At 35.6% G+C, this 13,702-nt stretch overlaps 1 protein-coding gene across 8 annotated transcripts in view; it reads left to right on the forward strand.

Annotated features, from left to right (window-relative positions):
• Nucleotides 1-13,702, forward strand: part of DGKB (diacylglycerol kinase beta) — a 408,380-nt gene that overhangs the window by 154,951 nt on the left and 239,727 nt on the right. For all 8 annotated transcript variants that reach the window (XM_069860357.1, XM_069860356.1, XM_069860359.1 and 5 more), the window contains 3 exons: nucleotides 7,702-7,855; nucleotides 9,942-9,977; nucleotides 10,739-10,879. In XM_069860357.1, the coding sequence (XP_069716458.1) occupies nucleotides 7,702-7,855; nucleotides 9,942-9,977; nucleotides 10,739-10,879 (331 nt within the window). The remainder of the gene's footprint in view (nucleotides 1-7,701; nucleotides 7,856-9,941; nucleotides 9,978-10,738; nucleotides 10,880-13,702) is intronic.

Genomic DNA, 13,702 nt, shown 5'->3' on the forward strand with positions numbered 1-13,702 from the left:
TTAGTCAGTGTGATCAGTGTCATCCTTGAAACTCTCTTGAGAAATGTAGCTTATCCTGAAACCTGTAATTTATTTTTCTTGCCTGTTGCCAGGACTTTAATCTCTTTGTAACTTTCAACTCTTTGCTGTCAGGATTCCTTAGTAAGATTTTTTTTTTTTGTAGTTCAATAATTGTTGTTTGTTTGTATATGTCTTTTTATGTCATTACTGTTCTGTCATATGATTTTGAGTGGTATGTTGAAAGGATACACTAGTGATCAGATTCCTGATGTGGAGAAGGCAAATAAAACCCCAGGCTAGGAAATTTTCTACAGAATTTGTTTTTAAAATACATTGTAATAGAAAAATAGGAAAACATCTCAGAATGCTTGGGCAAAGCTGTTAAGAATTTTCCCAGGAGCGTTTAGCAGCTGGGGAAGAGGGAAATACAATGTTCTGTTGGAGAGACTTTATATTAGATCTTACCTCAGTTCTTCCACTGAGTGCAAATTATTCCTTATAACTCAAAAAACCCCTCATCTTGTCTGCTCCGTCACTATTTTCCTTAATAGTGTCTGGTAGCAGCTGCAAGTAGGATGCCTTTAGATGTGGTTGAAATCTCTTGAGTCCAAACCTGGGATCTGGAGCTAATTTGCAGCCCTTCTTCCCAACCAGTACACACCTAGTGATGCCTCCTTGGCTGCTGTCAGAATGGAGGAAAGCAGTTAAGGAGAAGAGATGCAGTGGAGATGGAGGTTCTAACAAGTATGGGAGAGAAGGATTGATAGTCACTGCTGTTTCCCTCTGTGCCTGCCTGGCTCAGATGTTGCCTCCCCACATACTCCAGTCTGTACATAAATGTCATAGCCTCTCTCTCTCCACATTTTTAGTTTAGACAACATAGATGCTATATCGTATTCGCTTTTGCAGCTCCCACTTTGTATTTCTATATAGATAGTGTTGATTAGTTTTATATTCTTATATTTCACAGTATGTATAAAACTTTGGAACAGAGTTCTTTAGTATCTTGCTCCAGGAGTATTACTATAAGGATAATTCTTAGCGTAATTATTTCTGTTTTATCCTGGTTCTTAACAGGCTACTTGAGGTAAGGAATTTTCCTCAAAGTAATTGGAAATGGCAGAGCAAATCTCAATTGTTATCATTTTTAGCTTAGCTGTAAAGTGAAGGATGCCATAAGCTTCAGAAAAAATTCTCCCAGGAGACATTGGTTGGATGCGGATTCTTCAACAAGATTAATTTGCTTGAAACTGAAGATCTGGGCAAATCTGGCTATATTTGCTTAGTCATACATCACAAGAGCAATGTTTTCATGATCTCTGGAAATAAGACAGATGAGTCTATCTTGTTTCACTTTTAGAAAAGCTACTTCTGCTATTCTTAAACATAAGAAAGTAACTGAGTTATTTGCACTGATGGAACTTTTTGTATGTAATCTGTTCATGACTTTAACATAAAAATAACCCTGCAAAGTGTTTTGGACTATGGTGTATTTGCCAAAATTTAATTGTAAAATATATGCAGCATGTGAGATGACAAGTTCCAGAGGCACATCTCTTGCTGCTTTGTTTAGTAAGTAATACTGTATGTAATAGTATAAATACATGAATATTTATGTATGCAATACATAATTTTTTCCTGCTTCTTATAGAATGGACTTAGATCCAAAATATATTACTTCTGCTCTGAGTGAAGTTGGTACCCATCCCTGGTCTGACAATTTGAAAAATAAAAGAAATAAAAAAGTTGTCTCAGCTATTTTCTAAGGAATTTACCTAAGCAGCTAAATTCTTCCACGTGTCCAAAAGTTCTGCCTTGACATCCGAAACATTTTGATATCTGTTTTGATACATCTCCCTTTCAGGCTGATTTCTTAAACGTGTTCGGATCACCTTCCCATTCTAAGGACTGCTTCAGCAATTTGTCCAGTAACATCTTTACAAGTAAATATTTAATCTTTTTTTTGGCATAGACATATAGACCTCTTTTTCCATTGCTGAATCTTCAGCTCTTTTCTGATATGTGGCTGCCTCTCTAGAGAAAGAGACGTAAGTGTGAATTTCCCCAGGCAAACAAGGGAATTCAGCCATGGTAACTTCCACTGAGGAGGTGTCTTTACTAGGAGATTGTTATTTTTATATTTTTTTTTTATGAAAGGTGGAAAAATCTGTCACTTTTTGTACTTTCAGAAAGAAATAATGGTCTCCATTGCACTTGGTTCATGATACCTTGTTTTTAGATGAACATATATATGAACATATTTTATATATGAATATGTTTTATATTTTTTTTTTATATATATGAACATATTTTAGATGAACATATATATGAACTTATCATGAACATATATAATGATACCTGGTAACATAGATTTATGTACCCTAATTGTATTAGGTATGAGGTAAATGATGAAATCTTCAGTCCAGTGAAGACTGTAACATTTTTATTCATGATCAGGAACAAGCCTCTGGATGCCCTAGGAAGCAAAACTAAAAAACCTGAAGGGCTTATTAAGTATAAGTGCTTTATGAAATAGCACTTGAGAGGGCCCTTCAAGATCCCAGTATGAATAAGGGCATCGGTTTAACACCAACCTCTAGCTTTAGACATCTTCGTTCCTTTTCTTAACTCCCCCATATTCTCATTAGACTGTAATTAGCTGCTTGGTTTTACAGTGATGAAATTAAATAAGAGGTTTCTTATTCTGTAGAGTGTTGTGAAGTCAGTCATGCTTTATCACAGTGTGTTAATGGAAGGGCACAATTAGTAAAGGCATAAAAAGCACCTTTGGATGCTTTAAATCTGTCATGTTACTGAGTTGGATGCAGTGGGACAAATCTTGATCCTTTTTTTTCTGTGGTCAATCAATTATTCAGAAATTACAATTTTTTTTCTGTTTCTTCTTTTTTCAGTTAATTGTACAGATCTCTTTGGGGGTAGCTTAAAGAAGAACAGTACTTATGGATTAAATTCTTGTTGGCAGTTAGTCCTGAGATTAATTTTGAAATTTTTTTTGATGGTTAATTAAATGTTACGAATTTTCCCTGACAATTTATCGCATAGAAAAGATGCATATTTTTAATTTTGTTCTGCATTGTCTTGGCAAGTCGACTTTCATGTTTGTATTCAGAAATGCTAAAAATTGTTTACTGATTGACACATTATTTTCTAAAAAGAATTTAAAAGTTAAAACTGTGCAGTTTTGCTTCTTCCTTCTGTCCTTTTTCCTTTCCTTTTCTCCAGGGTTGATATATACCTTGATTTTCAATTTCACGTAGCTGTAAACATTGATAAAACCTATAAATGGTAAATGGTAATAGTAAGAACTACTTCTAAAAATAGTAGTAAAATTAATTTTATATTGATGTTATAGATCAAATTAGCTGAAACTCGGTGTTTTTGAATGTGTACCTCTCTGGCCTTACATCAAAAGGTTTCATTATGAAATGAAATTTCATTCCCCAATAACACAGAAGATTTTAGATTTATAACATCTTATTTTAAAAGTTTATTTTTGTAAGACACAAGAAAAGGAGCTCCAGGAAACTTGATGAGTCAGTGGTTTAATATATTAAAAGAGGAATCCAGTTATATGTTTTGTATAAAACCACCTACCTTTCTATGACCTGCAGGCAAGGTGTTTAGTAGGTTTTTTTTATTTGAAATAAAGCTAAAATGGCACAGATTTTTATTCTTCCCTGCCCTGCCTCCTCAGAAGATTTAGGCCAAAGTTTTTGAAAATTCTTTCATGTTCCTCTGAAATTGGCTGCCTCAGCTGTGTCCTTAGATGTCTCCCTTATGTTGAGAAGTTCCCCAAGATCACTGAACTTGTATCATAATCTCCCTATGCCCTGGCAGTCTCTTGCGAAAATGAAGGAATTAATTCATGTGCCAGGTTAATTGTAGTCAGTTTTGTACATCCTCTCACACTCACTTGGGAAACATCACAGAAAATGCCTTCTGAAATGCTTAAAAACCTCTTTCTTGGGTTCATTTAAATTCAACTGAAGCTTGTGGAAGCTAAGCAACTGCTGAAAATTAAGCAATTAGCCTGCAAGCTTAAGAAAATAACATCCAGCATTATGACTTATGTATTATTCTAGTATTATTGATCTCTATTGTTAAATCAATACTTGTGAATTCATTAACAGAAATAAGTTATTTTCAGACCACATCACAAGTTATTGAATTTTTCATCTGAGAAATTCTGATATGGCACTGAGATTTAAAAGGAAGATACGGCGCTTTACGTAGCAGAGTGAGCATGATCCATGTTAGTTTGGACAATTACTGTCTTCTGCTTTCCTTTTCTTGTCTTTTTGGTTACCAGTACATTAAGTGGTCTGGCTCACTTCTGTTATTTACTGTATATACTTTTAGAAAAATGAATTTCCAGAAATGACTGAATTACTTTAGAACTCATTTCTAATCTACACCAGTTATGTTAGATTGTCTTGAAAATATTTTTCAGCTATGCAGTATTAGAATCACGGATTTTATGAGGTTTTTTTTCATTAGGCAAGAGCCTAATCACAGAGCTCTACGCATAGATCTCCTTGAAGCAAGACTGTTGTTGCACATTCGTTTGATGCACCATTTGTTTTGCATCTGCATTTTTGGCTGTACGTTATGTCTTGCAAAAGTAGAAGAGTGGCTGAGACTATATGATGAGACAAAGATACGTATATGTATGCAGGTCACTTACCAGCTTCTGACTTTCAGCATCATTTGAAATCTTTTGGCTGTGCATCTCTGAACTCTGGTTGTATAAATGTTGCTTCCCTGGCAGAATCCAGATAACAGAGCACGTGAGACGAGAGGATAAAGAATTTCCAGCTGAAGAAATCTAACTGAGGACAACTTACAGAACAAGAACAACCACCCACTTTCTTCTCTCTTTTGCTGAATGTTTAATCAGTGGAAATCAGGGTGTCAAATGTAATAAGTGGAAATGGCAGCCAAGTCGTGTTACTTAAGTATATGTTGTCTTTCCTGGCCAGAAAATATATGGTGGTTTTGAGCACTTGCTTTGGAGGACAATGGGGTAAAGGGTAATTTGACATATTTTTGAGAGAGTCTTCAGGAAGAAACAAACACATAATTTTAACCTTATTTATTAATCCATGTATCTACCCAGGCATAATTATGAGCTTATAAAGGGAAAAAATGCAGCATTAGGTATTTAGTTATTGCTGACTGCTTTGTGGAACAATATTACTTGGACAGCAATTTAAAAATCTAAGGTAGAGGTAAATTCAAGGAATATTTTGGCAGTATATACATAAAATCCATAGACAAGGTAATTAACAAAAGCTTTATATGCCCATCCGTAAACCTTAATTTAAATGGGATTATAATTTGACTTTTGGTTTTCTTTTTCGAACTAGATACTTGTTGTAATTTAGCAAAGCAGCTGAGATACCGCTCATTAATGAACAGTCTAACAAAGCAATATCACATTGCTGCAGTCAGTTGATTTAGTGATAAATGTATTTGTAATGCTTTCAGATAAATTAAGACATTTTTATAGTGTAAGCTAATAACCAATTTACTTGAACGCTGATATAGATCCTTTTGCCATTGTAGTTTCATAGTTTGTAAATAGTGAATTAAATGGCAGGGAATTTATTACTGAGGAAAACGTAAAGCTTGTGGCATGAGTGAAATGTTATCTTGGGCAGAAGTAGAAGAGTGGCTGGAACTGTATGATGAGACAAAGATAGTCCATGTCCAAGTTAATTATTTCCATTTTATGCCCAGTTTGAGCCTTTTGGGGGCAGGTTTTTTTCAGTCTCTGCTATTTTTATGTTCCGTAGGTAACGAGTTTTATTTCAGTGAACTTCTTTCTCAAATGAGGAGTTTCTGGATTAGAAGCTCAGCATTGATACTCTTTTGCTAAGTTTGCATTTCTAATAATAATGGCTTGGAGATCAGTCAAATTTTGCAATCTCTGTGATTAGTCCCAAGTAAGGACAGTGACACACATTTAAACATCACCTTGGGGCAGTTAGGTCTTGGTCTTAATTGAAAACACCTTATTTCCTATGGATATAACAATTCTAGATCTTAAAAAATAAAGAGGGAAATGATATTAAAGTTATTGTAATAATTATTTGGACTGTGACTCAGATTCCAAAGTCACTGAGGCACTTCGAAAATTTAGCTTAAATTTTCTTTCTCTGGCATGGTTTCAAGGTGGTTTCTTGTTAGTCTTTAACCTACTAAAGTTGCTTTCAGTATACTGGACTCAAGGAGTTGTATTAGTGTTTTCTGTGGAGAAATGGAATTTTTCTGAAGGATGAAGAAATTTCTCTATTGCCCCTAGTCTTGTCACTACATGCCCTTGTAAACACTCCCTCCTCAGCTTTCTTGTAGCCCCTTTCAGGCACGGGAAGGTCACTATAACATCTCCTTGGAGCCTTCTCTTCTCGAGGCTGAACAAGCCCAACTCTCTCAGCCTGTGAAGGTGGCTAAGATCAAGTAGAGTGCAGTATAATGGGGCCTTATCCCTTGCTTATTTCATCTTGAGAAGTTGCTGTCCTGTTTGATCTAGAAATAGAGAGAGCAATGCTATATTTTACAGATTAATGAGTGATAAACTCTTAAAATCGTATATATAAATGAGTAACATCATTGATAAGTATGCAGTTGCCACAGTGATTTCTGACATACAAGTGAAACTGGCTTAAGATCTCTCAATATGCTTTGGGACCCCCTTATCTCTAGCGGCTCTATATGAGCAGGATAAAATGGCATCATAGTGCTTTACGTTTCCGTGACCTCATTGTACTCTAGAACTTCCTCAAGGTGGGCAGCTGGAGGTGCTGATCTCCTCTCTCTGGTGACTCGTGGTAGGACATGAGGGAATGGAATGAGTCTGCATCGGGAAGTTCAGAGTGGGCATTAGGAAAAGGTTCTTCACTGAGGGCGTGGTTGGCCACTGGAACAGGATCCCCAGAAAACTGGTCGTGGCACTAAGCCTGTCAGAGTTTTCGATAGTCCTGCGGGGAGCAGGGTGTTGGACTAAATATGGGTCCCTTCCAACTTGAAGATACCCTGTGATTCTAGGATTCATTTTATTACTTATAACAGACAATCCTGTCTTACCAGGAGGAATCATCAATGAAGTTTCATTAATCAGCTCTTACTTTGCTGGCAAAAGCAAAACCAAATTAAATTAAATGATGAATGTTTCTAATCAACAACTTTTTTTTTTTTCTGTATAAGTAATATTGTGAATCTCAGCACTCTCATTTGACTATTAGAACCTGTTTAAGACAGAGTGATTAGTTTCCCTTTGACAAATAGCAGCAAAACACGTTAGCACCTAGGTAAATGAATTAAACATCCAGACATCTCCTGCTCCTTTTCTGCCTAATAGTGGGGAAAGCTAAGACTTCCTACGTACATCCCTGAGCTCTGTACGTGCTTTTGGTTGCAGTTTTGTATGTGCTGTTAAGCCATATTCTAATCAAGAACCTCGGGAGCGTGGAACTTGATTTTGAGGTCCTGATACAAATGCTTTGAATTTGTTCTGGGCTATCTTACACTGTGGTCTGGGCTATTGTAGCAATACCATGTGTTTTCAAAGTAAGACTTCAATAATCAGTCACTTTCAAAAATAGGTGTGAATATTATCTGATAGATTTTTTTTTTTGTAAGATGTACAATTCAAAATACTTTTTTCTTTCTTTTCTCTAGACAATTGATTTAGAGGGGTTCAAGCTGTTCATGAAGACTTTTCTGGAGGCAGAGCTACCAGATGACTTCATTGAGCATCTTTTCACATCATTTAAAAGCAAAATTTCTGACTGCAGCCCATTAATAAAAAACAAACCCCAGCACCCTTCTGGAGGTAAGTAATAAAATCACAGAAATATAAGTTGAATGTTCCCCTCCTCCCCATCCCACCCCCCTGCCCCCCCACTATTTTACTTCTAATAGCTATAAGTAATGGAATTTTAAACTATATATGTTTCTCTTTTGTTCTGATATTTGCAAAATTGGAGAAACTCATTCATGACCAAGAAATATGGTGTTAAGAATGGAAGTTAAATGCTTTCATCTTTTTGATTCACAATAATGATGCAGCTGAGACACCAAGTGGACAATCTTTGTCATGTTAATACTAACTGGATTGCTATGCTATAGTTATGTGATCCTGCTGCCTAATCTACTGTATAAATACTCAGGAACCCTTAATGCATCATACAGGAGGCTGCTCTGCAATTCCTGTGTCTAGTTACCGCTGCTTCTCGTTATTGTTTGGGTGTGATGCTGCTATTGTTAAACCTACATAGTTATCAGCTACTGATATTTATATGTCCTATTAGCACTATCTCATTTCCCAGTGTAAGAATCTTCTTTAATTCAGTTCAAAATTTTAATCTAAACTGAATCTTTCCATTAAAAGTGATTTTGAGTTCAGAGGACATAACATGTAAAAATACTTCCATGCAAAACAGTGTTGAAAACTTTAAATTTACAAAACTTTGTAAAACTTTTGAAGAAAATTTGGATAAGATTTTTAAAGTTACATTCTTAACTTGAAAATTTTGGTTTAGCAATTTGGGAATTCTTATCAAAATCTAGTAGCTAAAAGGAGAAGACTAATTGAAGCTAGACTAATTCACTCTAATAAATCACATCTTTTAAAGAGCTGAGATAATTAAGCACTTAGAGCAAGTTACCAAATGGTTTGGTGGGTATTAAATCACTAGAATTCTTTATCTGAATATTATGTGTCTTCAAACAGCAGCTCATCCAGAAGTTGTGAATTTGGCAAAAGCTTCTAGCTTTCAGCTTCTAGCTGAAATTTTAGCTTCTCTTGCAGGTACCAAGCACTAGATCTCCATAGATTCCTCTGTACAATATTCATTTTAGGCTTTCAGTTATCACCCATTGAGTCTGTCTTGGGTTTTGTTTCTAGTGAATGCCATCCTCAGCTATGTTAAATAGATCAATTTCAGTTATTTTTGCTTATTTAAGTTTACAATACCTGTTATTTCTGCTTCTTAGCTTTGTATTTTTGGCAAAAAACACCAAACAAACAAACTAACCAAGCAACCAACCCCACCATAGTACATCATGTTTTTCTCTTATCTGTGTGGGGTTTACATATTATAGTGGTCATTAACTGTAGTTAGACTGAAGTGAAAAAACTTTTTTTCTGCTAGCAAAGCTTGCTTACCACTTCAACAATATGATTCTTTATGTATTTCTTTTCATTTGAATTGAATTCTTCAGGTATCTTTTTTATCCTTTCTAATCAGAACTTCCACGGACACGTCTCCTTCCACAGGTATCTGCTGCATAGACAGTACATTTCCAGCTTCTTGGGCAATTGTTAGTTTTCTAGACTGGTTCCATGTGCAGAACATTAGGCTTAGTAGACTACGGTGTGATCAGCTGTGTGGAGTATTCAAAACTTTCTGTGGCTAATTACACCTCCAATAATGAGTTACAAACTTAGGTTTGGGCAGGTCATTTAGACGAGTGATTCAGCCCCTTGGCCTTCAGGCTGCTTTGCAACAGAATCTCTAAGGACACATTTAAATGATGTAAGGGTTATTGGTTAGTTGTACCTGAAAATATGCTATTCAAATTGTAATCCAATTGTGTAAATGTTAAACTAAATGTTACATTTTGATAAGTTCTGAAGTGTGCATTGGAGGATTTTAATGTACAAATGAAAGCTATGGAAGGCTTCATTTCAAGGTCTTTAGAAATATTGAAATGTTGTGAACAGTGGAAAAACTGACCAGAGTGGGAAATAAATTTACCAGAAACATTTAACGTTCTTCTGGAATGCAGAAAGTTATGCAAGAAAATCACAAGGAAAGTAGCAGTGGTGTTCCTAAATCTCCCTTGGCATGTGCTGGTATGTTTTTTACTTAGTATCTCTTTGTCCACTCATGTCTGGTTATAAATTGTCTTTTCAGTTAAGGGGTCTGAAGAAAGATGGAAACAAATGCCAGGTGAGTTGGCACATTACAGCCACCCGTCTCCCACCTCTGATTAAGAAGTAATATTTTCCTCTATTTATTTGTTTCTCAAGATTTCAGTAATATCATCAGGACTGGTCATATTAATGTTCTCTTGAAATGAAAAATTTTACAATGTTGAAACTTGTATTCCAGGTGATGCAGTGGAATTGTTCTAGATTGCAGTGTTTGACCGTTTATTATGACTATTATTTAAATTCTGTGTTGATTTTCATAGTATTCTGTGGCCAAGGGGAACGTGTTTTAAATATGTGGTTTTGGGTATTATCAGGGTTTTCTTTGACACTAAACCAGCTTATTGGTGTAGCTTTTGTCAATCTAAAAATTAGACAAAGCTTCTTCAAGCACAAGGGGTTGGATGCAGCACTGGGCAGGGGTTGCTCTAATACAAGAATAACGTGCCATGTAGCAGAATAAAATTTTTCACCAAGTTGTTTTGTAGTCAAATGACATCAACAGAAATGAAATAAAGGAGTAGTTTAATTCCTACACTTTGGGGGATTTTGCCAATTATTTGCTTTATTCATGTAATATTTTAAAATGTCACTGTCTTTTTAATTGTGCCTTTGCTGGATAAACTATGAACATGAGTTGCTTAAAACTTCACATTTATATTTAATTAGGAGGTTATCCAAAATTCAAATAAAGATATACGTAAGAGTTCTGGGGTTTTTGGTTTTTTTTTCTGCTTATAGCATATATTAAGAGTAACAGAGTCTGTGTGTTATTTCCAGGTCTGAGACTTAACAAAGGTACCTCTACATCCCGACCTCCTACTCCTGCCAACTTACATTTACCAGATGCGATCCAGCTGAAAGATATTGTTTGCTATTTGTCACTGCTAGAAAGAGGAAGACCTGAAGACAAGCTAGAATGTATGTGAATTTTTAAAGTTGATTTTGTTTTTTAGATTTCTTTTCAGGGAAATAACAAAGTAATCAAAAATTGTGTTTCTAAATCTTTTGAGTTTAAGACTCAGTTTTGAGTAGCTGCATTTCAAAAATGTAATTCTATGTGGTCATTGCAGGAATGGTCTTTTATTCTTTATAATATATTAATTTAATAACATTTGAACTGAATTCTTTTTCTAGCACATACCAAGATGGCCAGTAAGGTTCATACATTATGCAGTTAAAATAATACTTTCTGTACTATTGTCTGCTGACCAATATCAGATCTGTGAAAAGCAAATAAAATATACCAAGGATGCTTAGAAGTGTATAGGAGTGGTGAATAATCTTTAGAAAGCAACCTAGTGCAAACAAAGAATAGTTGTTAATAAAGGCCACAGAGTCTGTGATATAAGTCTGTAAAAAGCAAAAAATGATTCAAGTCTCCACTACTGCTGGGAATGAATGTTTGACACTGGAAGTTGGAAATTACTTGATTTTTTTTTTTTTTTTTTTTAATCAGGGTCCTGATTCATTAAAGCCCAACACCTCTCCCTGTTAAAAACGTAACTAAGAGTTTGAGCTGCTAGTTGGAGAAAAGAAGGAGGAAATTGGGTGTTTTCCCATTATGGAATATTAGAAGCAAATTTTCCAGATAGGTAAAGAGTCCAGTCACACTGCCCTACTGACACAAAATATACTTTGATATACATAGTTGGTTTGTCTACAAAAGAACTAACGCATCAGATTGTAGTACTTAAAGGAAAGTAAATACTTAATATGATAGGAAATGCAAACAGTAGGTTTCATATACTGGAATGAGAAATTCGTTACAAGGTTACATGACTGCATGTTATTGAAGTATCTTGATGTTTCATTACTTATTGTTAACTTACTCACCAGCATCCTTCTGGACCAGTTGTCCAGCTGTGGGATGAGTGTGTTCAGGGTGCACTGGGAGAAGATCTGACTGAAGGGCAGAGCTCAAAGCATTGCAGTGAATGGGGCTACAACACATACTGGTGACTGATCACCAGTGACTAGCAAGTCAGAAGAGGTGATTATGCAGCTGTATTCAGTGTTGTTGCAGCCTCACCTTAGGTACTGTGTGCAGTTCTAGGCACCGCAATTTAAAAGGGTGTGAAAGTCTTTGAATCCATCCAGAGGAGGGCAGCCAAGCTGCTGAAAGGGCTGGAAGGAATGTCCTGTGAGTACTAGGTAAGGACTTTGGGGCAACCTTCTGCTCTCTACAGTGTCCTTTCCATACCAATAGAAGCTTCAAGAATGCCACGTAATTCTTTTGTATTTTTGCAGTAATATGATTAGTTACAGTCTGTCTTTTCACTATGCTATGCAGTTCTTGGACATTCAGACTTCACTGGGGAGTGACAAGGCTTGGAATTTTCAAAGTATTTACGTTAGTGAAAAGAGAAAGTGCATTCAGCAATTGTTTGTGTGCGTGTGTTTGAGAATAAGTTCCCCAATTTCTTCTCAAAGGGCCATTATTTTAAACTCTTGGAATTTCTGCGATGTCATCTTTTGTCAAATGCAAGATTAGAAGTTCAGAGGTTACAGGTGAAAGTATAGCAATGCAGCAACTGATCACATCTCGGAGATTCCTTTAATACATTTTAATTATTTACAAAAGATACACAGCCTAGTAATAGAAATCGAGTGGCCAGTTAGTGCTATCATCTAAGGGAATGAGAAAGTAAATATATAAGATTAATTTGGGCTCTGTAGTCACAGTTTTGTTCAGTTGCTTTTAACTTTTTTGGTTGTTTTTTTTCTCTTAGAGTACATGAATCAGCAAGAACATGAATATTTAGCAGTGTGTGAATAGAAAAGAGATTGCATGCCACACCACTGGCAGAGTTTTTCGGAGTCTAGCCGAGAGCACAGATTGAGCCTTTTCACTACCCAATACATATGTAATTAGAGAGACTTCGTTTGCTACAGAGGTGAAACAGTTATAATTATGTTAATGCCTGTTTTTAAATGATTAGAACTACTGATTCATACTAAAGGAAAAAAAAAGTTCTAATCGGTAGTTCTCTGGAGTGGGTAAAGATCAGGAAGGTGCTAAAACTTGTTTTCATGGTAGCTATAGAACATTCTTTCAAACAGTCCCTTACAATCACAGAGGAGGAGGAAGGGGAACCAAATGATTTGGACTGTATTACTGAGTGATTCATCTCTATGGAAGCTGTGACTGCTTAATGATACCTTTGCCAGATAATATCAGCTGTCTTGTTCTGAGCAGTTTTGGTAGAACACTCCTAGCAGGGGCAATACTAATCTCTGGTGGCTTTTAGTATTAACACTGATTTTACACTGAAACATTCACGCATGTAATTCACAGGCAAAGGAAGTTATTTTTATAGGTTTTCTTAGCCTATAACTGACAAATAATAGACCTTTGTAGCTTGAAACAAGGTACTACAGTAAAAATCTTCAGTGTTATATTACAGTTCTTAAGAGCAGTATGAAATAGTGCCAAAAATTGCTGAAGTAGTAGAGACATATAGTGCTTACCTTTTCTCCCCACAGTTAGGTGATCAACGTGAGAGTAAGATGGGGGTATAAGGGAAGCAAATCAATCCATATAACAGTTAAATATGTTTTGCTGTTAGTCAAAAATAATTAAATTATTTCTGAAATTTACTTTCTAATTGCTAAGAATTTCCTCTCACTTCTTATTATATTGTTTCCTGAAAAATATGATAAGCTTTGCTTTGCAGAACTGTAACAGCATTTGCTGTGAATCCAATGTAGTGGGATTACTGACTGTTGAAGAGGTCATATGTT

This window comes from Phaenicophaeus curvirostris, chromosome 6 (assembly GCF_032191515.1).
Source record: "Phaenicophaeus curvirostris isolate KB17595 chromosome 6, BPBGC_Pcur_1.0, whole genome shotgun sequence".
Lineage (NCBI taxonomy): Eukaryota > Metazoa > Chordata > Aves > Cuculiformes > Cuculidae > Phaenicophaeus > Phaenicophaeus curvirostris.